Source organism: Aptenodytes patagonicus, chromosome 1 (genome assembly GCF_965638725.1).
Source record: "Aptenodytes patagonicus chromosome 1, bAptPat1.pri.cur, whole genome shotgun sequence".
Taxonomy (NCBI): domain Eukaryota; kingdom Metazoa; phylum Chordata; class Aves; order Sphenisciformes; family Spheniscidae; genus Aptenodytes; species Aptenodytes patagonicus.
The window spans coordinates 80,440,886-80,465,602 of record NC_134949.1 but is presented as its reverse complement, the minus strand read 5'-3'; the positions used below and the strand labels follow the sequence as shown (position 1 = coordinate 80,465,602).

Sequence of the window (24,717 nt, the reverse complement as noted above, 5' to 3'; positions counted from 1 at the left end):
CAAAAAGTGAGCTATAGCCATGGAAATTATTAGCAGAATTATTGTGGATTCTGGAAATACTACGTATGCTGTAGGATTACACTTTTGAACCCAGCTTTCATTTTTATTTTCAAAATACAATTGTTGAGTTACAAACAAATTCTTAGAAATACCAAAGAAATGCTGTATTTCCTGTGTATTTTTAATACAATGGTTCATTTTACCAAAGTGCTGCTCTTTCGTTTGGTTCCAAAATCTTTCTTTCCTTTACTCCTATTCCGATTAACACATCTCTTCTCTTTTCATTGTCAGCTGACTCTCTTCTGCACACCATTTTTCTCTTACATCACTGTTCTTTCCCAATTTCTCTGGAAATTACTACCTTACATTTTCTGTTCTCTTACAGTCTTTTTTTGTCAATGTGTAAGTAGGTGTAATAGCCACCCTTAAAGGCCTTTGAATACTTACTGTCCTATATCAAATTCTTCCAAAGCATATACTTACGCTACATATAGAAAACAGATTGCTCTGTATTATGACACCAAAAAGTAAGAGATAGGGCAATCTCTGCAAGAGCTGACACAATGCCGTTCTAAGGAATGACAGACAATTAAGATTTGGTTTCCACATTACAAAGGAAAAGTACCTGTACAACAATAGGAAAGTTGCAAAGAAATTTCTAGAAAGTTGCATGTCTTTTTTTTTTAGTTGCCAAAAGTAAATGGACACCTACAGCTGTCAGCGAAAAGAGGGGTTTTCCCCCTTACCTTTATGTTTCATTGATTGTGAGAGACATTGTGGACAAGATGGGACACTGCTTTTAAAACCAAACCAAGTTAAGACTTTCTAAAAGAAGAAAAAAGGGAGGGAAAAAATCGAATAAGGAGATTTAGTCAAGAGACTGTGTTTGGTAAAAGCAATAAATACGTTCTCAGTTTACGGCTCATGGAGACTCAGTAGACAATAGCCTAACAATCAGCTGTTGTATGAAAGATCCCTGTTATACCAATCAAAGAGCAAAAGGCAAAAGACCGTATTAGCTCCGGCATGCACACAAACAAGCCCATAATGATTCTGTGAATAAAGCTCTGTATCACTTTAGAGGGAATAATTTACTCAGCGTAAAACTCTCCTGCATCCAGAGACCCTGCAGACAAAATGTGAAGTGGTGAGGAACGTCCCACAGAGTGGTACTAGATTTCGGGGCTCTACTCTGGATTTGGAAGGATGTTGGGGACTAATCATTTAAGGTTGGTAATCAGCAATTCTGTGGTGTGGTGCCAGCTTGGGGAGGAGGATGATGTCTAATAGATTAATGGAGGAAACGAGACAGTCTAGCAGTCAGGATTCCTAGATTCTTGACTGCATTTGTTCTCTAGCTAGACCAGACAATAGACAGCCATTACAAATAGGAAGAATTATGATTGGCTTACGTGCATTGTCATATATACAGAGACCATATCAAGACATCTCCTGGTGTGAATTACGTTACATTTATATTGATGCATTTTCTTTGTTTAGGACCCTATGAGTGAACATAGCTACTTTACAGCTACTCTTTTTTATATAAAAAATCTCCATGGACAGATGATAGTGCCCCACCGTTTCCTACTAGCACAAGTAGCATTCATTATTAATGTTTATATAATAGTGTCATGTAAAGGTCGCAAAGTTAGTCTCCAATTTGCTAAGTCTTGTAGGAACGTGTAGAAAAAAGTCATTGTCTGCACCCAAAGAGGACTGAAAGAATTTCATTTATACCCTGGTGTGAAACCTGTCCGTACTACAGGAACTGTTCATACTTTCTCCAAAGATGCCCTGATTCTTCACTTTTCTGGAGGCACAGGTACAAGCACAGTGGCACCTATACTTAATTCCCCCCTTCTTTTAAAAAAAGCAGAAAGATTAATTGATTCTAGAAGCCACAGATAATCAAAGGCTTTAAATAACTGATTTCTGCTCCGTGCTTTACATCTTTTGCCATGACGGATGGTATCACAGGAGCCCAGCATCTGCCAGCCCAGTGTCTTAGAAGATTTGTTTTGCATGCTTCCTTAGGTAACCTGTCCTCACACTTTGCAGCTTTCAGGGAGCATATTGGCGGGGGCAGGGGCGGGGGGGAGGAGACAGGGGCTGTGGCGGCCACACAATGATTTCAGATAATGCAGGACTGCAGGCATCATGCCAGGAAAGCATAATGGGGAAGCTACTGCCCTTTTGGGCCCTTGCCCAGTAAGCCTGTGCTTAGTTTGGAAATAATTTTTTTAGCAACTTTTATAATGCATGTAAGGTATGTTAGGGCTGCATCAAAAAAAATGCTGAGAACCTTCAGCTCCAATAAAGGTGATGAAAGAGTAGAGGCAGTCAACACCACTTAAGATTTAGACCCTGGTCTCTACAGAAATCTTGTGCTGAGATTAATCAGACACTGGATTCAAGCAAAGAGTTAAATCTGAAAACTAAAGTATGCACTTTTAAACATCTCATAAATTGCTTATAACTGCACAAAATACCGCAGGGTGCATGTGAGCACCCCCACATGAAGCTGAATTGCAGCCAGATAAAATATCCTGCAGCTTTTGCTGATAATCCTGATGAAAGAGAGGCTTGTTGTAATAGAAAGAAAATGTAGGAAAGATTTGTAGATAAGTGATCGTTACAATTCAGTGACCTGGGGGAGGACATGGCACAAACAACGTTATTTGATGAATCGTTGAAAACTGTAAAGGGAAGAGTGGCAAACCTTTCTAGATTATTTGCAAAGTCCATTTCCGTATAACTAAGTTAATAGATCCAATGCAATTATATCGTAGAACTGCAGTACGGCAACATAGCTAGGTTAGTCAAAACCTGATACACAGAGGCAAAGATTAAAATATCAGTGTAAAAGAGACAAATGTTTTGGAAAACGGATGAAGGGTGAATGAAGGATAAACTTAGTTGGACACAGCCTTATAAAACTACTCACCCGGCATCATCTTCACCTGAAAACCTCTTTAATGGGGCAGGTTTTTTAGATTTAAGACACTAGAAATAGGTTGAACTCTTAAGAAGTAGGCTAATGAATGGACATATATCTCAGCACTGTCATTACTGTAGCTTTAAATGAAATGCAGTCCCTCCTAGGTAAGAGCAGTAGATGGTCCTTGATGATGGCTGGGTGGAAGAGACAGGAAGCTAAACAAACCAATGTCCTCATGTTTAGGTTGGCAACATGAGTATCATCAATCCCGTGCTTTCAAAACTAATGCCTGGACTCTCCCTCCCCCCACTCCCATTATTAGATTTACTTAAAAAATTGGGATAATTATAAAAATAGCAATTCTAGATGTGCTTTCTTTTCTTAGAATGCTGTAGTTTCTGGGAGGAGGGGAAAAAAAATCACATTTAGGAGTTTTTCTTGGCATCTCACATGTATGGAAAAGAAAAAAAATCCAGAGGTTCTCATCTCATCTGTTATTTAAAAACGTCAAGCATGGAAAGGCATGAGATTAGCTTTTGAAATCTGGCAATGATGTACTGTTAAGTGTATATAAATATGGATCATCAGAGTCATTTTTAAAAGCAACATACACAAAATTGAAAGATGATACTTTATTCCAAACAGGAGGGCACCCATTTATACAGATTTATCCCAAAATAGTAAGTGGTATACAATAAATCAAATTAATAATTTCAATATGAATAAAGCCTATAAATTCCTGTATTTTTATGCAGAGATGGTTAGCAAGTCCTTTAATGAGTTATTCTTAGGAAAAAATGAGTGTTTAAAAGCTCAATTACAAGATATAAAATATGGCCCAAACATATGGCTCCTGTTATAAAGTTTCTTACTGGTTGCTGACATCTGTTTAATATTTTCTTGATATGAGAGGAAAAAAAGATGCTATTATATGGTTTTCTGCACTTACTGTTCACCTTTCAGGATGTTCCCCTAACAGGAGACTGCACCAGATAGCTGGAGCTCTTATAGCAGGAGACAGATGTGCACTTTGACTCTAGACCTGAGATTTCTGGGAAATGTAGTTTATAAATCAGAAAGAAAAAAAAAGACTGGCTTTGCTGTGGTTATTTGCAATTAGTGAAATTACAAAATTTTTGTATTTGCAATTAGTGAAATTACAAGATTTTTGTATGCTTAAATGCAGCGATGATTTACTGGTCTGGTGGCAATCCCACAGAGGCATGTGTTTCTTCTGATGACAGAAATGCAGTTAACGGTTTATCTGAGAGATTATGAGTAATACCTTTGAAAGCAATAAGATGAACTGCTAAAGAAGATTCACATCATTAAGCTGTATCACCAGTGATACAGTGATAAATGAAAAAAGAGGTAAGCTCATCCATGTTGTGGTCAAGCCAATGGGAAGTGAGTAATCTCCACACTGCTCAAATTAGAGACGAGTAAATTCTCCCTCACTGTCTAGCAATGAGGCAGGGGCATGGATGGATGGAGATGAGGCAGAGTAAGTGGAAACCTCACTAGACCTTAGAGCTCCAAATGCTGACGTCTGACTCAATTGGAGGAGAGCACCATTGTACCATTTTATTTATCACTAATTCTTTTTCTCCCCTATATTTCTCCCACTTCTTTTTTTAATGAGTATTCCTACTGTATACCTTTAACGATTCTTACCAAGGTGCCTCAGCTTCTTACAATGAAAAGTGCCTCTGCAGAGGGTTACCTGAAGAAGGGATCAAAAGGATCTGCAACTCCAGACTCACAATCTAGCTACACAGAATAGGGATGAAGCTAACATCGAATGAGGGTACAGCTGCGCTGGTGGAAAGGCTATAGCAGGGCCTGGTAGAGTTTTCTGTTTGGTAATTAATGGGTAAGAATGTTTCTCTCATCTTTCTGCAAGGAAGCAATCTCCCCTTAGCGTTGGTAGAAGAGTGCCATGCTCCCTGTCTACAGTCTCATCCCATAATATGGCACTGCGGCCCCTCTGGCCTTACCTACACTGGGATGCTGCCCTAGTGACAAACACTCTGTGTGGCTCACCGTATCCGAACCAAGGCAAAGATGCTATTCGCCTTAGCGAGATTTCAAGGTTTGTTCCTGTGATGCAAACAATAATTTCTAAGTCATGTTTGAAATCTACAATCAAGCAATTTCACTGGGACAAAACATCAGGCCAAATACACAGAGTAGGTACGGCTTTAGTCTTCACAGGCTGATTATCAACGCTTATGGGTTTGCAACTCATAGAAGCCAAAAAGAATTTTGAATCAGATGGCATAAGGTTACAACAGAAGATCAGTTAGGAAAAAAGACTCTCCTATAGACTGCTTAACAAGGTGTAGCCTCCCTTTTAATATTATAAAAATTCCAGCACACAATAGGCAGGCAAAAAAATTTAATACATCACACAAAACTATTCAGTCACCTAGCTTTTGAAAAGATGATTTTAAGGGGCAAGTGTAACCTAAACCCACCATAGTATCTTTTGTACTCATCATTTGAAAACACAGATAACTAAAATGATGTTTGCCCACCTAGACGTGCCTGAGAATATGATTAGAAAACATGACTGGAGCATGTAAATCAAAAAAATTACTTCTGAGTCCTGATTTTCCTTTGTTGCATCGTAGGTAGTTGTTGACCTAGAGACCGGCAATGGCTCCTAGAAAAAGGGAAGAGAAGGGATTCCTCTTTAAATAACATAAAAATGACAGTAGAAGATTGTACTGATTACAGATTAAATTACTGGACCAAATTTATTTTATTATGATTCCAGTATAAACCTTGCTGAACTCAATATTTGGTTTGCATTCATTTGGGCTGCCTTAGTAGGGCTACCTTAGGCAAACAGCAGACTTGGGTTCAATGAGGTTGTCTCTCTCTCTCTAGTACATTACCTAAAGCAGGGAATGAAAGTTGTTCACAGAGTTTCAAAACCTGAAGTTTCAAACCTTAAGTCTCTGAATTGCTGACCTAATTAGAAATGTGCAGAGACTCCTTTGATTAGACATTTTCTTTGTGAACCAGTGAGAGCGCTTGCTATTGCAAGATTAGGATGAAATGGGTCACCTCATGAAATGCATCCTAGACACAACTGCTTTGGGTGTTCCTCTGAACTCCTCGATACAAACTACATCTCCTTTGGTCAAGCTAGATGCTTTCTGAAACTCTTTCAGAGTAAGTTGGGAAGGTTTATTTTATCTCTTGCCATGCTTTATGAAGAAGAATAGAATTTTCACAGCACAGTGCTTGAAAGCAGAGTCACAGAATCATAGGCGTTGTGTCTAAAAGGGACCTCAATGCTTGTAGCCTGAGGTAGGATCCTGTACTACTGAATTTCTGTAGATGTTTACTTAACCTGGTCTTAAATCTTGGGAAGATTTTCCCTAATTAAACTAATTTTGCCTAAATGCTGCTCAAATCCATTTATCCCCTGTGTCTGTGTACAACAATTCCTTACCTTGCCATCTTTGTGACATGTTTGTGCACATTTGAAGACTGTTATCCTCTCTCTGCTCAGTCCATGTGTCTTTAAAATAAACAAACACAGCTGATTCAACTTTTCTTCATGGATCACATCTTCGACACATAGAATCATAGAATCATTAAGGTTGGAAAAGACCTCTAAGATCATCGAGTCCAACCGTCAACCCAACACCACCATGCCCACTAAACCATGTCCCTAAGCGCCTCATCTACACGTCTTTTAAATACCTCCCGGGATGGGGACTCAACCACTTCCCTGCGCAGCCTGTTCCAATGTTTAACCACTCTTTCAGTAAAGAAGTTTTTCTTTACTTTTTTGAACATCTTTCTGTTGTTCACCTCTGGGTCACCTCCAGTTGATCTATATCCTTCTTGAAGTATGCTGCCCAGGAGACACAGTTCATCCATCAGTCTAGGCTTCCTACTGCTGCAAAGAGTGAAAGAATTAGTTCACGTACAGCACGTACATACAACATGCTAGTTTATTCAGAGTATTTAACTTTTTTTTTGCAGCTATATGATATTGCTGACTCATGTTCCGTTTTAACTGCTGAACCTTCTTCTGCAGAGAATCTTTCCAACTAACACAGTCAATGGAGTAAGAAGCCAGTTCATGAAGAACAGAAAAAATTATCTAAAATTGTATTAAGTGCAGTGCAACAAAGCCAGTAAATATCCACTTAGTAAGGGAGGAGATAGTGAGAAAGTCTGTTAATGCCATTTCGTGCTGGTACCCCAGACACGTGTAATGCATCTAGTTATACGTTGCTGTGGTTTGAACAATGCCTCTCAGCTTTGATGAAACAAGAAGTAAACAAAAATTTTCAAACCAGGATTAACCTGAAAATGTGAAATACATGAAGCAACTGAGCATGGGCTCCTATGTTACTTGATTAATCTAGTTTGGTGTCTGTTAAACCGATGAAATGTTAGCAGGCTTAGGAATTACAGGAAGACAGATACTCTGAGAAGTAGAACATATTCCAGGTAGTGAGATATAAAAGAGAGGAAAGCAGAAGATGGAGAGAAATAGGGAACAGAAAACAGAGACGGAAGATAAATGAAAGCCAGTGGCAGCCAAAGGTGTGGACAGATGCTGTTTTGCGTAATACCGAGTGAGAGAACAACTAAGGGCAGCAATGGAAAGTTTAGTTACTATCTAAGACCAGATTCAGACTTTGACCTTGGTGCAAACTGTCTATTGCCATTAATGGGCGCTGTGCTGGACACCTTGCCAGAGGTATGCCCCAAAAGCATAAACAGCGTGTAATTTGCCCGCTCCCATCAGATGAGTGCCATACCCTTCTGCTGAATCAAAGCTCAAAGAGCAGATGACTGAGAACAGGGCTCGGCATCAGAAGCTCGCTGAAGGATATCCTGAGTCTTAAGAAAAGCTCTAGAGGCAGACAGTGGGTTTGGTAGTCTCTCAGAAAGAATGGCCATCTTAGACCTAGGAAGCAGCTGGGTAAATGAGAGAGAGTCATTTAAGAAAAGACTTCATGTGCAAAGGCCTGGCAACATAAATACAAAATATTACGGACTAGTTGTAAATATACATATATATATATATATATACACTTAGCATAGACATCTCTAAAGAACAGGTGTAAATTGTGTGTAAGATCCTGGTCAGGTATAAGATACCTCTCCTTGTATGCTTCTTATTTTCATTTTTCTTTTAGTTCTGTTCCTTTCTTTCAACCTTTTTTCATGCTTTCATTTTCTTAGTGTTAGATGGGGCCTTCATCTACAATTGCGTGGAGCAACAGTGCCAGACAGTGGCTGGCTGGGATAAATGCAGCTGGATTTTGCTTGTAGTTCAGGCTTTGGGACCTGTAACAACCATGCTAGTTACCTGTGATTGATCTGAGCAGTACAGAAAGACGAGAAAGCCACGTAAAGCAGCCTGTCGCAGAGGAATTACCCGTTGTCTGCATTCCCCAGAAATTTGATGGGATTTGTTCTGATTTTTAGCACTATGCTTGGAAATACGCTCTAGGGAAGATGATGTGAGCTGTGACCAACAGTTTAAAATTCCTTTCGCCTTCGGCACTGCTCATGCTTCCATTTACAGAGCTTTACAGCAGGTTGTAAAGCTCTCTTCATGCTGTGAGGATTGCTCCTCCTGCTGGGACAGAGTACCCTGTCTGTAAGGCCCTGCAAGCTGTAGCAGCTCAGGTCAGACTAGCAGCGCTGTGTCCCTCATGGCACAGTATGGGTGACGTGCAGCCTGGAATAAAATTAAACCCATGCCTCTGCCAGTGAATCTCGTTCCTGTCATCTGCTTTTCTTAAGAGACTGACGCCCAAGTTACCCTTGAGTAACTGCACACCCAGTAGTTACCTCCTGTTGACTAAGCTGTCAGACAAATTCACAGCCTGACTCATGACTTCTGAAGGTCACTTGAATTCTCCTCCTCAGGTGCAGGAAAACCCTCTCCGGTTGAGGGAGTGGAGATAAATGCATTTGTGATGGATTGTGAAAGCTGAAGTCCAACGGGCCTTGGAAATACTTTGTCATAGGAACCATTTTATCAAAAGGTTATGGGGAGGTATGGCGATCAGGCAGCAGTGTGGTATAGGTGACCTTTCCTTCTGCGAGTTCAGAGGAGTGAATGACCAGCTTCGTCAGCAGAAGGTCAATGGGTGGAAAAATGAATTTTCAATCGACTATATCACCTGTCACGCCAATTATTTTGGATGAGTAAGAAACAATGATTGTGCACTAGCAGAGCATTCAGCAAATGGTTTCAACCCACATCTACCAGTGTTTTTGTATTTATGAATATTACCTTACTTTCTGGAAGCCTTTTAGCGTTACTGAAGTGGTATTTGTTTAATGTAGTTTAACAAGCTTTACATATTTTGCCTATAAAGTTGAAGTAACTATATGAATTTCTGAATACTAATGTAAGAATTACCTATTTTAATATTCTCCAGGTTTGGGGGTTTTTAAATCACAGAATTACTAAGTTTTGTGAAATCTTCTTATCCTCAGCCTAAGCTTTCAGCGATAGTTAAGCCAATATTTGAAGGAAAGAAAATCTGTCATTTATCCCCAGTCCAGCATCTTCAAATCGATTAGCTGAAGATAACAGTGGAGTAAGGGTCAAAAATACAAAAAGAATTTGCCCTGAAAATGACGTTATCTCCAAGCTAGTTTAGACACAATCTAGTGTAGTTTCTTTTGCTGAAACTGCTTGGGTTTGCATGGAAACACGACAAAGGCTTACTAGCTCAAAGAGGCAAGTAGGACGCGCTAGCCTGACGGTTAGCACACAGTCACCGAGGAGACAAAGGTCATCTGAACTGCGGTCCTACTTCCATGGGTTTTGTGAGGGAAAAAAGCAAACCAACCTGTACATGCAATCCTTAGAGAAGTAACAGCAATTAATAGTTGTGTTGCTGAGCCCCTCACTCTTAATCTCCCTGGCCCAGCAAAAGTCTAATTCCTGTATGCAAACCGGCACAGCTTCACAGCGAGAAGCAGCGCGCCTGTTTTCAGACCCACGCCCGGGTTCGCGCGCGGTTTGGGGAGGGGGGCGGTGCAGAGGAAAGGAAGGCAGCCCACGGGCAACACCCAGAGTTTGCGCTCTTAAAGCCAGCGGCCGCGGCGGGGTCTCGGCCCGGGGTGCAGGGCGGAGACCGGGGCTCGGGAACTGCGGCTTACGATCCCATCGCAGCCCGGCGCCCCCGCGCCCTCCGCCACCACGAGTCCCCGCAGCCGCCCCTCGCCCAGCCGCTCGGGCCCTCCTCGCCCCGGCCCGGCCCGGCGCCGCCGGCGCCGCCGCCTGCCGCCCCTGGGTGGCGGTGTTACCCCGCGGGACGCGGCCGCGCCCGGCGCCGGGGCCGCCCCGGCCCCGCTCTCCGCGGCAGGGCGCCGCGCCGGCGTTTGCGAGGCCTGGGGCAGAGGCTCCCCGCGACTGCCCGCTGCCGCCGCCTCGGCCCTGCCGCCGCCCGCGGGCACGGCTCGGCCGCCGCGCCTGCTGCCGCCCGGGCCGGAGGGAAGGCCTGTGCATCCCCCGCGCCTCCCACCGCCGCCCCGGCCGCGGGCAGCGCCCGCTCCGCGCCCCGCGGGCGCCCGGGGCTCTCGGGGGGGGGGACCTCGCTTGCAGAAGGCTTCAAAAAGCGGAAAAAAGGGGGATTAAGGAGCGGGAAAGCTGCATCTTGAATGCCCTCTGGGTGTTGGTCAAAGAGTTTGGATGGCAGCTCTGGGTACAGTTATGAGGCTCTTGGAGAAATGGTTTTGCAAAAGGGAAACACGGTCTCATCTTACCTAGAAGTCCTTAAAAAAATAGTGGGAGTGCAAAAAAAAAACCAAAAAAGTGGGTTTAGGTCAGGGGAAAAAAAGAATAAAGGACATTTAAATACAAGGGAAAGAGCGTGAAGGGAAAACGCAGCATTTTAAAGGACAAATTGTTCGTAGTTAAGTATTAGGAAAAATGTAGCAGAAGCGGTCTGGAGGAGGGCCGGCTGCCTGCAAAGACCCGGAGCGTTGATTATTAAAGAATAAAACGTGAGGAATGCGGGGGGAAAGGCAGAGCGAAACCGATCAGCAGGGAGAGATAGCGGAGGGCGGCGGTGGGGTGAGCAGGCTCCGCCGTCTCCGTCTGTCCCAGGGGGACCCGGCGTGAGTCACCCCGCAGCAGGGCCCTTCTCTGTCTCGCTTCGCTTCTGCTTCCCCTTTCCAGGGACCGGCTTGGGACCTCTGCGCAATGCCCCAAGGAGACCCTGTTTTCGAGAGCTGGGTGGGTGATGGCAAGGTGCGGGCAGCGTTGACTGTGGGAGTCATCTAAAAATGACCTGCGATTTCACACTGCATCTCTTCAACCACGGCAGCCTGGCTGGGCTTTAAAAAAATCCTTTGTTTTCTCCGTCAGGATAGATGCTTTACGATGAAGTTCTGTGTTCAGCCTCTTTTGCTTGCTTGTCACTGCCTGCTTTCCTTTCAACCTTTACTGGTGTGCGTTTAGCCGATTCCCTCCGAGAGATGCCTAGAGCCATTTATGTTTACTGTTACTACATGTATATAAATGTATGTGTGTAAGTGGGCATAGGTGCACGGGTTTATCCATATCTATATAACCTACCACAGCCCGCAAACGTGTATTTGGGTGCTATTTAAGCGTGCATATGCATGCAGATATATGCCTCCAGACAGGCACACATTGTGTAGTAGACTGGAATAGATAATTCCACAGAACGCAGGAATAAACTGAGCAGCTCAGAAATCAGTGAGAAAGAAAGAAAAGACAGAAAGAAAGGACAGAAAGAAAAGGAAGCCTTGCTTGACTGTTAGGGTCTGAACACAAAGTGAGTTTTTGTCTCACCAATTAATCTCCCTAGGAGCAGCAAACTGAATATCCTAAACTCGTGTCAAAAGCCAAGTATATCTGTTTCTTAAAGGAGGAAGAATGTTTTCTTACGGTTGAAAATGAAATCAAATTTAGTGACAGGCGTTTGTAAATGTGCAACAGGGTCGGATGACCAAAGAGAAATAGTCTGGGCACACACACACACATCGCCTTTTAGGATACGGAGCTGTAAGCAAACGGGGGTTAACGCCTGCCTCTTTTTGATTAGAAAGAAGGGGGGGTGGGGGAGAAAAAAAAAGTTTTAACGATCTCTTTTACGAAGTCCATACATTGCAAAGCCAGCCGCATTACCATATTAGAGGAAATGAAAAAATGCTTCGGTGTGAGAGGACGAGTCCTTTATTTCCCTTATTGGATACGTTTCATGTGTTTTCCCCAACACTCCGGCTTAAGGACATGCCTTCTGAAACACAAACACACGCACAACTCGCACACGCACATGCACACAGACAGATAAGATATGTATTAGATCCTGACACATACGGGGTGGGGGGAAGAGCGGGGGGGGGGGGGGGGGGGAGAGAGATCCTCCTACCTGGAGCCATAGATTGCAAGATACGTAGTGTTACCTGGGGAAGTCAGAACAAGTAAAAACACATTGAACTTCAGGGCTCTATGAGGCAGTTGATCAAGATCAGTGCTTGCTCATTTTCTCCCTCAGACTGTCTGTCTTGGGTTTTTGTTTTACCGCTTTGAGCAGCTCTTTCTATTTTTTCCTCCCTCTTTAGCTTTAATATCGGAGCCGGTTTCGGTCACCATGGCTCTGGGAAGAGCTGCTTATCTGCACGGTGTTGATTTTTTACAGTTCGGCCGGCTTTGCTCCTGGGTAGCTTCAGCAATGCTCTTGACTGGGATTTAATCGACAAGATCAGTTCGACTTTTTGTGCAATTTTTATGGCTCAGTCCATTCTCTAGATCATGCACAGAAACTTTCGGAAGTGGATTTTCTACGTGTTTCTATGCTTTGGAGTCATCTATGTCAAATTAGGGTAAGTCCTTGTGCACGACAAATCTCCTTGGCTTTTGGGTCACGCTATTACAGAGTTGTGAACAAAATGTTGCAAAGGGGAAAAAAAAAAAAAAAAAAGAGAAGGAAAAAAAGAGGTAATTACTTCTCTTCTCTCTCCCCCTCCCCCGGGTGCCCAAGCGGTGGCAGCCCCCAGAAGCACGCCGGTGTTTCTCCCCGGTCCCCGGGCAGCGCGGCGGGGCGATGCCCGGCCGCGGGGCCGCCCAGCGACGAGGCGCTCCAGGAGCGCCGAGCCGGGAGGGAGCCGGTCGCGGGTGATGACGGATCCTTTTATTTTGTACTGCTTAAGCGAACTTAAATATTATCTCTGGCGTATAGTACCCTCGGGGGGAAAAAAAAAAAAAAATAAAAAAAAGGCAGCCCGACAGAGTTAACTCAGCCGCTGCTGCTGGGACAATAGAGCAGAGCTTAGGTATTAAAAAGGCGAAAGGGGCGGGAGGAGGGGAATCCCTGCTCTGAACCTGCACTCAGGGATTTGTTTTATGCAGGCCTAGACACAATTTGCGTTTCTATCCATCACACGGACGTGTTGAAATTAACTTGACAACTGGTCCGGCTGCCTCCGCGCTGAAGCGGCCGGGAAGCCGAGCGGGCTCCGCCGAAGGGACCGGCTCGGGGGCTCGCAGGCCGGCCGGCGGCGTGGGCTCCCGGGAAGCCCGCTGTTTGCTCCTCGGTATTTGATCACCGCGATCGAGATCACTCTGTTATTTTAGTTGCCAAGTTTCTCCCTCTCTCCCTCTGCCTCTCCCCCCGTACCTGTATGCCCTTATTAATATTGCTCGTCGCAGTAGGCTGACTTGAGTTGAATTTCCACATTCCTGAGCCCCAGCCGAGTCCTTACCTGTCGAGCTACAAACCCTTTAAAGATCCTGTCTTTGCATAGCTGCGGGATTTTTTTTTTTTTTTAAATGATCAAGAATGCATAAGGTGAGTTGCAATCCAAAAACGCTCGCTTCCCACCTTGAAATCACTACGGGGAAGCGGGGGGGAGCCACAGGGCGGCCCCCAAAGGCGGGAGAGCGGGGGCAATTCCCCGGAGGGCCGGGCAGGCCGGCCGTCAGCGCGGCGCGGCGCAGCAACCCCGGCCCGTCCCGGAGCGGGAGGGCAGCGGCGCAGCGACAAGCGGGGAGCTGCCCGGCCCGGCCCTGCCCGCCCGGCCGCCGGGACCTGCTGGGGCCGCGCAGCCCGCCCGTCCCGCCGCTGCCGCCGCCGCCGCTGCTCCGGGCACGATGCGCGGCGGGGACAGCCCCGTCCCCGCTGTCAGCAGCCCGGGCAGCGGCGGGGAGGAGGGGGCTGGCGGGAAAAGGGAGGGAATCGCCAAAAGGGAGCACGCCAGAGCTGAGGGTTAAGGTTACACCGCGGGAGGAGGAATTAAATCAGGCTCCTCGGGGATGAGAAGGGAAGCGACGCTGCCCAAGCGGGGTCGGTGCTCCCGCCGGGAGCTCCCCCTGCCCGTTCCCTCCCCAGCTGCCGGCAGCAAGGGCAGGGCTGCCGGCGAAAGCCACGGGCTGCCTTCCGGAGGGTCCCCAGCAGGTTGCTCGGCGGGCACCAGCCGGATTGCATCCCTCTGTGTGTGTGCTTATTTATTTAGTTTTGGCACGGCTCTCAGCCCGCCCCCACAGCCACAGGTGCCGCCGCGGGGGCCGGCGGAGCGCGGTGCTGTCCCGCGGGCGAGCCGCGGAGGATGCGCGGACGCGGAGGGGGCGCGGGAGACGTCCTCCGCGCTGCCCCCTGCCCTGTCCCGGTGAGGAGACCGCGTCCAGCCCTGCCCTGGCCGGCGCACACGCCCGGGGGTAGCCCCAAATCCTGCCTGCTGGAGACAGGAGGGTGTTGTCGGTGCTCTAACCTCTGCGGGGCTACATACCTGCGCCGCCCTTTGTCGTAGCTGCGGTCGGCAGCGATGGGCTCTGTGTCGTCCTCCAGGCTCGGATTGACAGGGGTTTAGCTGAGAAGCGAATCTGGCGAGGCTGTGTATCCATAAATGAAGCGATGACGGGGACACCCCATCTGCTTCAGTAGCTGGGGGACTTGGTACAACGCATCCCTCAGAGAGAGGCAGGCGAGCTCAAAGAAAATGCTTTATAGAATAAGGGTAATGATATTGCTGTTCGCTTTCACTGCGGTTTTATTTTTAAAGGGAACAGAAGATTGGGCACATGTTACAGTCTGGAAGGCAGATCTCTTTTCGAAATTGATTGTGGCTGTTTTAGAAGGGGATTCAGAGTAAAAATCACAAGAATGCTGTGGGACTGAGGCTGGAAGTAAAACCGAGTGGACAGCAGGAACAATACAAGCCCTTACAGAAACCCCATCAGATCCATCACCATGCCTGTAAGGCGATGAGGATACTTCACTTTCTCTGAACAATAGGAGAGAAATTTGCTCTGAGATCCAGGGCTACTTCCAGGCTAGGCATGTGGGACGCAATTATTGCCTCTTTCATCAGCCACTGGAACTACCATTTTGTTGAAACCATATCCTTTGAGTGTAATGATACCTTTTCTAGTGAGCTCTTTGCATAGAAAAGGGGAGGAGATGAAGTGAGATAAAACGTAGTTTGTCTTCCAGTGCATTAGGTTTATTTTGCAGCGTGAAGGAGAGAGCCATTGTGTCAGCGATAGCAAAGAGGTTAGGCTTGGCAGGCTTTTTTTTCTTTCTTGCTGCGGAGCACGTGTTCATGTCTTAATAAAACGTGCTAAAAGCTCCGCTTCCAGTGGCAAACATGAGACCGAGGGGAGAGAAAATAACGCAATACATAAGTATTCACCCAGCTGCTGGACGGGGCGGGAGGTGTCCCGTGGGGTGACACGGCAGGGTACCATAAAGAAGCCGCCGTGTGCAGTTAGGAGGAGAGAGCAAGATCCCGCTCAGGTAGCCCTTCCTCTCAGGGAATGCCCGTTGTTCCCATTTCTATTTCCTATCCCCGAGTTTGCCTGAGAGAGGCGTGAAGTGAAGCATCCCTTGATATTTCTGTCGATGACGTTTCCGTCCAGGCACCGAAGCGTGAAGCGTCTGCAGCCCTGCTGACTCCACGTATCCCCTCGCGAAAATAGATCCCATCAAATATTCACCCCGGCTAGCAGCAGGATTGAAACAGAAATATTTCCTGCGAAGATCGCAGAGCGCTCGGCTCCAGTTTAATTAATAAATACGTCGGAAGTTAAAAATCACAGCTGTGCCACAGATGCAAATCACAGCGGATGCTCTGGGGATGAGTGATGTGACCTCCGGAAAGACGGGGCCGCGGGCAGTGCCAGATCGGGGCTCTGGGGGCAAAACTCACCCTGTTCCTCTTTATCTTTTCTGGAGGGAAAGAAGGGGGGCAGCCGGGCAGCGCCAAGGGGAGCGGAGAGGACACCCCCCCTCCCGCGGGGAGGAGGGCAAGGTGGGGTTAGAGGGATGCAGGCGGTGGGGGCTGGCGCTGCCCAAGGGAGCAACGGAAGGTGCCGGCACCCCTGTGGGGTGCGGCGGGGACGCTTCCTCCGTGCCCCTGCGGCAAAGCCGAGTGGAGCTGGGGGCGCGCAGGGCTGCGGGCGCCGGGAACCCCGGCCCGTCCTGGGGAGGCCGGAGGACGCCGCTCCCTCTCGGTACTCCCGGCGACCCTGCGGCGGGGAACGGGCCAGCCGACCCCTCTCCCCGCCCCAACGGCGAAGCTCGCCTTGGCTTTGCGGCGTTTGCAGCAGACGCCAAGGAAATCCCGCTCCCCTCGCCCACCCCCGGGGCTGTCTGGCCGCGGGGAGCCCTGCCCGGTCCGGCCCGGCACCCTCGGCCCCGCGGCAGGCAGCGGCTGGGGCGCAGCCTCGACGGCGGGCACCACGTGGCAGCGCCGGGAGCCCCCGGGAGGAGACCCGCGGGATTTACGCTCGGCGCCCCGGACGGTGCGGCTGCGGCAGCGGGGCTGCCTGGCTCCGTCCCCCCCCGGCGGGACGACACGCTCCCCGGCCCCTCCACGGGCACCCTCCCTTGCGCTGCCGCCGCCGCCACTCCTCGCCCTCCCCGCCAACCAGACATCCGCTGATTTCAAGCGGGTCATGATTCCCCCCCTCTTCTTTCCCCTGGCACTCGACTTGCAGCTCGGTGAGCTACAAGAAATACCCGGTTCCGACCAGAAAGGAGTGCAGTGTGTTGCCCACCGGGCGTACCTTCAAAGCTCTTACGGGCTTCCGACGTACCCTTGTGCCGGACACTCGGCAGGTTTGGGGTAAGGAAGAAACCGCAGCTGGGAATAGACAGATAGAAGAAATAAAGGAAATACTTTATTCGTGCCTGCTCTGCTTCACCTGCCCGACTGTGGTGTCGGCAACCGTTTCGGCGCCGTTATGCCCCTATTTTGTCCAAAATACACGTGTTTGTGGAAGAAGGAACGGCAGATGCCGAAATGCCCGTACTAGGTGTTACCGACAATACCCTTTCCTCCGGTGCCACGTCATTTTGTTGCAGGGAAGATATTCGGCTTCAATCAACAAAACAAGTGCGCTTCTCGCTACCCCCGGCTGACGTACGTATAGAAACCATTTGGGTGGAATTTAGCAGGTTATTCTTATCATCATCATTATTAATTTTCCGACGTAATAACCGGTCCGGGATTTTAGAATAAAAGTTAACTTCCCGAAAAGAAACGGCACGTTTTGGTTTCTTTTACACAAGTTTCCTCCCCCTACACAGCTAAGCTGTGGATAAAACCAGCTTCGATCCGAAAATTGTGGAGATCGGTAAACTGTCTTCGTTTCAGCTGGACTGGGTCAAACTCTGCCAGCAGCAGTTCGAAATTTTCCAGCGCCAGCCTTTACTTTTCATTTTCACAATTCACTTTGTTTTTGTTCTTCTTCTTCTTTCCCCCAGGCACATCTTTAAAAGCAGATGCACATTGTAAAACGTATCCGAAGCCGAACAAATGCTAGAAATAAAACATCAAAAGTCGCTACCCGTTCTCCTAGTTCACGTCCAGCACAGCTGCCCCAGCCACAGCCTGCATGTCTGAGAGGGAGAACGGGCATTGCAGGCGATACACATCTGTATGTCTGTCTGTCTATCTATCTATCTATCTATCTATATGCATACGCACACACACACTTACAGAAGTATAAATGCGACGATTTTAGAATCTTAAAGAATTATAAATAAGACGATTCTGGGATGTAAATAATCGTTGAAAGGCTTAAGCTTCTGTCTCTTGTTAATCGAGACTAGCGTTTCTTAAAAGGACGTTGACTGTCCCAGCGTCTGCAGTGAACTTGTAGATGAAAGTGGTTAAATGAAACCAAACCCCGAGAAGGTTTTTATCGCATATTGGGCGGCAGACAACGTTTTAACACCAATCCTGCAATTCCCATTCCATCTGAAGGAATATTTCGTTGTGTCACGGAGAGAGCTGCACCCATGTGCCGGGACTGGTTCGCTGGAGGAGGTGTTCCCAGCGTGTTTGGAAGAGCTCTTGGCCAAGAAAAGTACTTCGGTCATTAGGCAATTAACCTGAGACGAACGTTTACAAACCCTACGGACCGAGGAGACTTCGGAACCTAGTTCTTGCTCACTTCGGCTACGTTTGCGTTAAATTATCCGTGCTAAATTTATGCACACTTCTCTTTCGGGGTTCGTTTTCAAACCCCAACCCCAGCATCCGCAGCGCACGTCTTTCCACCATCTCTCCCACCACTAAAACTTTCTTCGGAGGAAAAAAAAGGACAAACGCCCAACGAGGCAAAGAGGAAGAGCGACTGTCTGCTGGGCGGTTGGGGCTACACGGGGCGAAGGGCTCCCGCCCGCCGGAGCGGGGAAGGGTCGGGCATCCCCTCGCCCCGGAGCGCGGCGGTACCGAGGGGCAGGAGCCGCCCGGCTCGGGGGACAGGCAGGGGAGAGGCAACTAACCTGCCGGGAAACGTCTCTTCGGACTGGCATCTTCTCAGGAAGGAGAGAGGGAGAGGGAAGAGAGGAGACGCCAGCTCTTCCTGCGGGAGCGGCGAGAGGTGCGGGGACCCGGGAGCCGCCTGCAGACGCTGCCTCCCCGGCGAGGGGCTGCGCCCCCCGCTCGCCTCCCTACACCGGCTGTTTCACACCAGTCCTTTCCCTCCCCTTCCCTCACGCGAAATCCAATCTCGCCAGGAAGCTACGAGCGTGCATGTCTTTATTTCTCACTCAGGCGGGCTACGACAACATATACGCCTTTCTTTTCTTTTTTTTCTTTTTTTTTTGGAAAGAACCCCCTGAAACCGGAGCTTAATTTTCAATACCGGGGACAACAAGAGCCAAAGCCCTGCCGAGGCTGGAGGGGACGGCGGAGCCCTTCGGGGGAACTGGGGCAGCCGCCCATAATAAAGCAATTAACCGAGAGCGGGGCTGAGAGCTGCCAGCTCCTTCAGGATCTCTCCCAGGGCGAGCTGAAAGGGTGCCACGGCAGACGCAGGGAGCCGGCCGCCCGCAGCCCGCCGAGCGCCGAGGGAGAGCTTTAAAAATGCCCCGTGAAGCGGGTGAGGAGAGCTTGCGGAGCGGGGCGTACGGAGAGGGCTCAGCCAGGGAGCACGGATTCGTTGCAGCCCGGGCTAGATCAGTGTCTCTCCGTTGTCATCCTCCCCTTTAAAAAAAAAAAAAAAAAAAAAAAAAAAAAAGGGAGATGGAGAGAAAAAAGTAGGCGGATTGCAGTGACTGACTGCCCAATGGCAGCCCCGAGTCTCAGGAGAGTTACAGAGGGGGGGGGGGGGAGAGAGAGAGAGAGAGAGGCACTTTCTGCCATCCAAATCCCTTAAACCATCCTCATTCCAACACGAGAACCCACTGTAACAACTTCCAACCACTGAGACATGACAGGCAGGAGCCCAGAGGCAGCAGCAGCAGCGAGAGCAGCAGCAGCAGCACATACTCTGCACAGGGAGCAGCATTAGCACCAGGGGAATACTAGACACAACAATACAAACAAACAAACAAACAAACAGACAAAGCCCCCCCAAGCCCAAGGGACTGGATTCCAACTCAGATTCAAGCCACAGCTGACACCAAAAAGGGTGGGGAATTACGACCAGGGGGGGCCAGAAAGGAATAACCAAGGAAGCGAACTCCAAGAGTGTAAACGGGATTCAGCCATGATCCTTTTTTCATCTCGCAGTGTGTTACTCTCAGTGTATTACCCTCAGATTTTCCTCATCCTTACCAGTGGGAGTTACCTGTAAGTGATCCAGATTTTTTTTTTTTTTTTTTTTTCCAAAATACTGTTTGAAATGACCCCGCTAGCAGCTACCTAGGGGCAATGCGCAAAGCAAGCAGAGGGAGCCGGGAGAAGCCAGCACGGGCGGCAGCTCCGTGCAGTGCGCGGTGGTGAGGATGGTGGTGGCGGCGGAGGTGCTGTGCTGGTGGCGGTGCTGGCGCTGCTGGTCGGACCCTGCCGGGGGAAGGTGCACACCGCCAGGTAACTCCCGGGGCTGCCCCGCCGGCGGGGCCGGGGCCCGGCGTGCCCGCAGCGGGGGCGGCGCACCTTGGAGGGCGGCGGGGCAACGGGGCACGGAGCGGCCGGCGTCTCCCCTGGGGACTCCGACCCCGACTCCTCCTCCTGCCAAACCGGAGATGGGCATCGCTTCGCGCTCGTCGGGGGAAGTGTGTTTCTGCGCGGAGATCCCGAGGAGCGCGGGGCTGCCGCAGCCGGCGGCGAGCGCCCAGCCCCGCAGCCCGGGGAGAGCCCCCCGGCCGCGGAGGCCCTTGCTAGCCGGCTGCTTTTGCTCCGGAGGGATCTCCAGTCCCGCAGTTAGAGCTGGCTCCAGGACCTTTTCCTTGTGAGGAAGGGGGTGGAGGTAGGGGTGGGGGAAATGAGAGTCGGTGGGTGGGACTGCAAGGAGTTTCGGTCTCTTTTTTTTTAATATCTATATCTGTATCTAACGTTGCGGTGGATAAGTAGCGGCTGGGCTTAGTCCGTGCGGGCTGCGGAGAGAGTGTCCGCCGTCGTGCTCCTGCAGGTCCCCCGGCAGGTCTCTGTCCCCGCCGGGCGCCGCGTCAGGGGGTCGGGGGCGGCGGGCCGGGGTCCCCGCGCCGGCCAGCCGCGGTGCCGAGGGCAGCCGGGCCCGGCCGCGGTGCCGAGGGCAGCCGGGCCCGGCCGGGGCTGCACGTCGGAGCCCGGAGGGGCTGCCGGGGAGCTGTCGAGGGCTTCTGCTCTCCCGCACTCCGGGCGAGACCTGACCACGCGTTGGGGCAGCCGTGGGGAGAGGAGGGCGCTGGGGGCGGCAGGTCCCCCGGCCGGTGGAGTCGGTTTAAAATCGGGACCCTCCTCCCTCCCTTGAGCACCCCCCCAGCCCCGGGGCGCGGCGTGCCCCTCCGTGCCGGGACTCGGGGATAGGGCCCGGGGGAGCTCTGGGAAGCGCGGCGGGCGGTTCGGCTCCGGCCCAGGCTGCCCGGGGCCCGCGGCAGAGGGGCTCACCTCGGCTCGGGCGAGCTCTGGTCGGTGATGGGGAAAACCCGCCTCGGCATCCCCGGCCTCGCATTCGCCTCAGCTGCGGGGTCCGGGCGGATTTCCCTCCTCTCTCAGCCTCCTGACGAGCTCAGACCTTTTTGCACCCCGGCGGGTGCAAAATTTGAGCTCCTACCCCTGAACTGTATGTGGATTTGTGTGTGTATATATATATAAATTTTTTTTTCCTCTCTATGCGTGCACAGGAGCACATGCACATAAACAAGCACATGTGCGTGTATTTTCTGTGGACTATAGAAAAACATAATCCACCGCTATGGAAGAAAAGTAGGAATAAACACACCCATAAAAAGAAACTAAACGCCTATTTCTACATTCTTAATTCTCAGTGAAATGCACATGCCTTGGCTACCGATTTTTAAAGGCGTTTGATTTGTGGAAGCACGTTAGGTTTAATTCGGCTGGATGCTATTGATTAAACCAAATAGCCAGAGCTGCCTGTTTCTATTCACAGGCGAGATATGTCTGCTGGTAGGTGACCAATAGCTTGTAAAAAAATTGCAGTGATATCTTTTTAAAAAAAAAAAAACAAACAGGAGGAAGGAGTCGTAATAAATAAATAAATACAGCCTTTTAATATAAGCGTAGCCATATTTTCTCAAAACCGTAGGAAATTACTATCCTACAAAGTTTTCCTTCTATAAATAGTTCAAATCTTGAAACAAAAGTTTTAAACCGCACACCAGATGCTGGGATGCTAGCGGTTTCCCTTGCTGTGTGACATAATTATAAGGTCCGAAAGCAAAAGCTATAGAAGTATAATAATAATACGAAGGCGACTGCTGAGGGGAAATACAAGGGAAGCAATGCCTGCTTTATTTAGAGCGAACTGCTTGGGGATCTTTTGAGCGCTGCTCCGCGACAATGAGAATTTGTTGCGGCTAAATAATGCTCCCTCGCCTTTCCCTGTGCCATCCCCAGTTCACCCCCTCAGCGGCAGGTCACTCGGAGCTGGACCCGCGGAGCCGGAGCCGAGGTGGCTATTGCAGTCCAGCAGAGCAGAAGGGAAAGGGATCAGGAGGTGAAACCCAACAAAGCGGAGCCCCAAACCAACGCGCACCTCCCTCCATCCATCACTCCGGAGGGACGGAGCCGGCGGCTGCCTCCCCGGGGAGAGAGCAGTGCGCCCGGGGCCGGCGGGGAGAGGCTGCCCGCCCCCCCCCCCCCCCCCCCGCCCGCTCCCCGCTCTCCCTCCGTGCCACCCCCGGCCCCAGCCCCCGGCCGGGCTTGCTGCAGCTCAGCTGTGTCCCCCGCTTCGCCCCCAGTAAGCGGGGAGCAGCGGCGGGGAGAGCCGGGCACGCCGCGATGCTTCGCCTCGCTCCCGTTTGAAAGTTAAAAGAAAGAGGAGTTATTTCGGTGCTTAATGGATAGTAGCCTAGCGAACTTGTGGTGTTTATCTTGTGGGTAAATATACTTCTCTGGCTTACTAATGGTAGCTTTTGAAGATTAAAGCATAGTAGAGCCTGTTCGAGCATTATCTTCTCGTGTCTGCTTCTGCTACCCTCGCTCTCTGGAGGGGAGGATGCTTCCCAAGCTGCTATTTAGTGAGCTCTCATGCACTGTCAATGGTTACGTTAATTTTGCCCGAGATCTCTATCATCTTTTGGCTATGGGAACAACTCCTCGGCCTCGGAGTCGCTGGTCCTTCAGGGATAAAGACGAACCTACCAGGGGCAATATATAGTTTGCTCGGACGAGCAAACCGAGCGCAGGGTGTCCGTGCTCTGTCTCTCTTGGTGCGTGTGAGTCAGGGTAGGGGGACACACATGATGCAGCTCGTTTATTCTGTTAGAAAAGCTGTAAAGCAAAAATCCCATCGTGATGAAATGGGATTTTCAGAATGAAAAAGGCAATGATGAAATGAAATTTCATTTTCAGAATGGAAAAGGCACTGGGGCCTCAGTGTTTTGTGTGCACTAGCTGGAAGAAAGTTAAGTTACAGTAGCCTACATCCAAAACTAGTTTAAAGAACCAACTCCTTTGTAAAATTGATTTCTATATTGTAAGTATGCTATCTGATAAAGTAATCTTCTTTGGCGTGCTTGCTTACTAACCTTTGGCCCTCTGAGACACTGTAAACATTTTTCCAACCAGAAGCAATTAGTGTCTGACTTTTCGAAAAAGAAAACCGACTGCAGCTAGAATAGCTGGTAGTAGGATGATTGATGCATTTTAATGCTCTGGACATATTTTGGTAATCCAATTACATATTTAAAGTATAAAACTGACATTTAATAATATCAATGTAATTAGTATAAATGTCTAAAAAACAGGATTATATATAATACTGTCTGGCAGCGTTTCTTGAAGTGCATGTTTGAGAGTGCATGTGTCTGTACACATATACATATTTAGCTTCTTCTAAAGAAGATGGTGCTAGTCTAACTTTCCCATTTGTGTACTCCTTTCACTGTTCATCTTCTTTAGGGTTGGATGCATTCACCAGCAACATGAGAGTCGGTTCTTAAGAAGCTTATTTCAGGGATTATCTGCTGGTACATAGACAGAGTTAATTCAGTTATTTGCTATAAAGCAATTGGAAATAACTTGTAAGAGAGAGTGTGTGGATGTAGTAATAGCAGCGTAAATCTTCAAAGAGGCTACGTATTCTAACACCATAATAGAGCAAATAATTTATATTAGAGAGTAGATATTACTGGCTGGTTAGGCAATGTAGAGGGAGAAAAATCCTCTGCGCATTTTGCATCTGTTCTGCTGATGCTCCCATGTCCTTACAATTCCACATCCTTTACAACAGGGCTTCTCCACACTCGTGGGACGCGGCTTAGAAGGAACATGTATTTTTCATATGCATACAGGAAAGTAATCATGCCTAAAGATTAGGACTGCTGGAGACAGTCCCTGAAGCTTGTCTCTTAGTCTGTGCGGTGTGGGAGGGTGCTACGCAAGCAGGGAACAGCCAGCCTGCTCTGTGGTGCAGACCCTTCAAGGGGATGGTGGGCACGGCTTCCCCATTAATATCAACCAGTGTGACTGATGCTCCCACATTAGCTGATACAGTCAGGGCTACACAATCCAGCCCACTCTTCCCATCCCGCTTAGACCAGGGCTGTATCGACCTCTGTGATAAAACTGGCTGTTATGGGAACAGGATTGTCCCTGGCTCAGTCACTGGACTGTGGTGTAAATCTGTCATTTCCCTGCTTTTGCACCTTATTCATCTTATAACTGAGACCGTGCACTCTTTAGGACAAGCTAGCTCTCTCGACCTCTATTTGTGCAGTGTCCTGTGCCTGAGGAGAGCTGTGTTGAGATCCTTAGATACTCCTTTTATATAGTGCTGTAATAATAGTAATCTATAAGAGGATTTGGAATAGGACTTCAACTTTACCGTCCCCCAGAGATGTGTTGGCTTAGAGACAGAACAGGTGAACCTCCAAAGTGTATTGACTATTGTCAGGATCACCTAAAGCTAA

The 24,717-nt window shown here is 48.8% G+C and overlaps 1 protein-coding gene and 1 long non-coding RNA gene across 4 annotated transcripts in view; both read left to right on the top strand.

Moving 5' to 3' along the window:
- The window catches only part of WNT7B (Wnt family member 7B), a 117,064-nt gene that overhangs the window by 6,872 nt on the left and 85,475 nt on the right, over positions 1-24,717 (top strand). Inside the window, exon 1 of one of the 3 annotated variants that reach the window (XM_076344331.1) lies at positions 12,554-12,793. The exons of 1 other annotated variant lie outside the window; for it this stretch is intronic. In XM_076344331.1, the coding sequence (XP_076200446.1) occupies positions 12,723-12,793 (71 nt within the window). In that variant the 5' untranslated portion in view covers positions 12,554-12,722. Of the gene's footprint in view, positions 1-12,553; positions 12,794-19,617; positions 19,991-24,717 lie in introns of those variants that run through there. One more of the 3 variants, XM_076344321.1, reaches the window with a different exon arrangement.
- On the top strand, positions 13,689-15,994 carry LOC143163287 (uncharacterized). Its single transcript, XR_012995874.1, has 3 exons — positions 13,689-13,758; positions 14,969-15,162; positions 15,825-15,994. It is a non-coding gene; the product is annotated as an uncharacterized LOC143163287 (long non-coding RNA).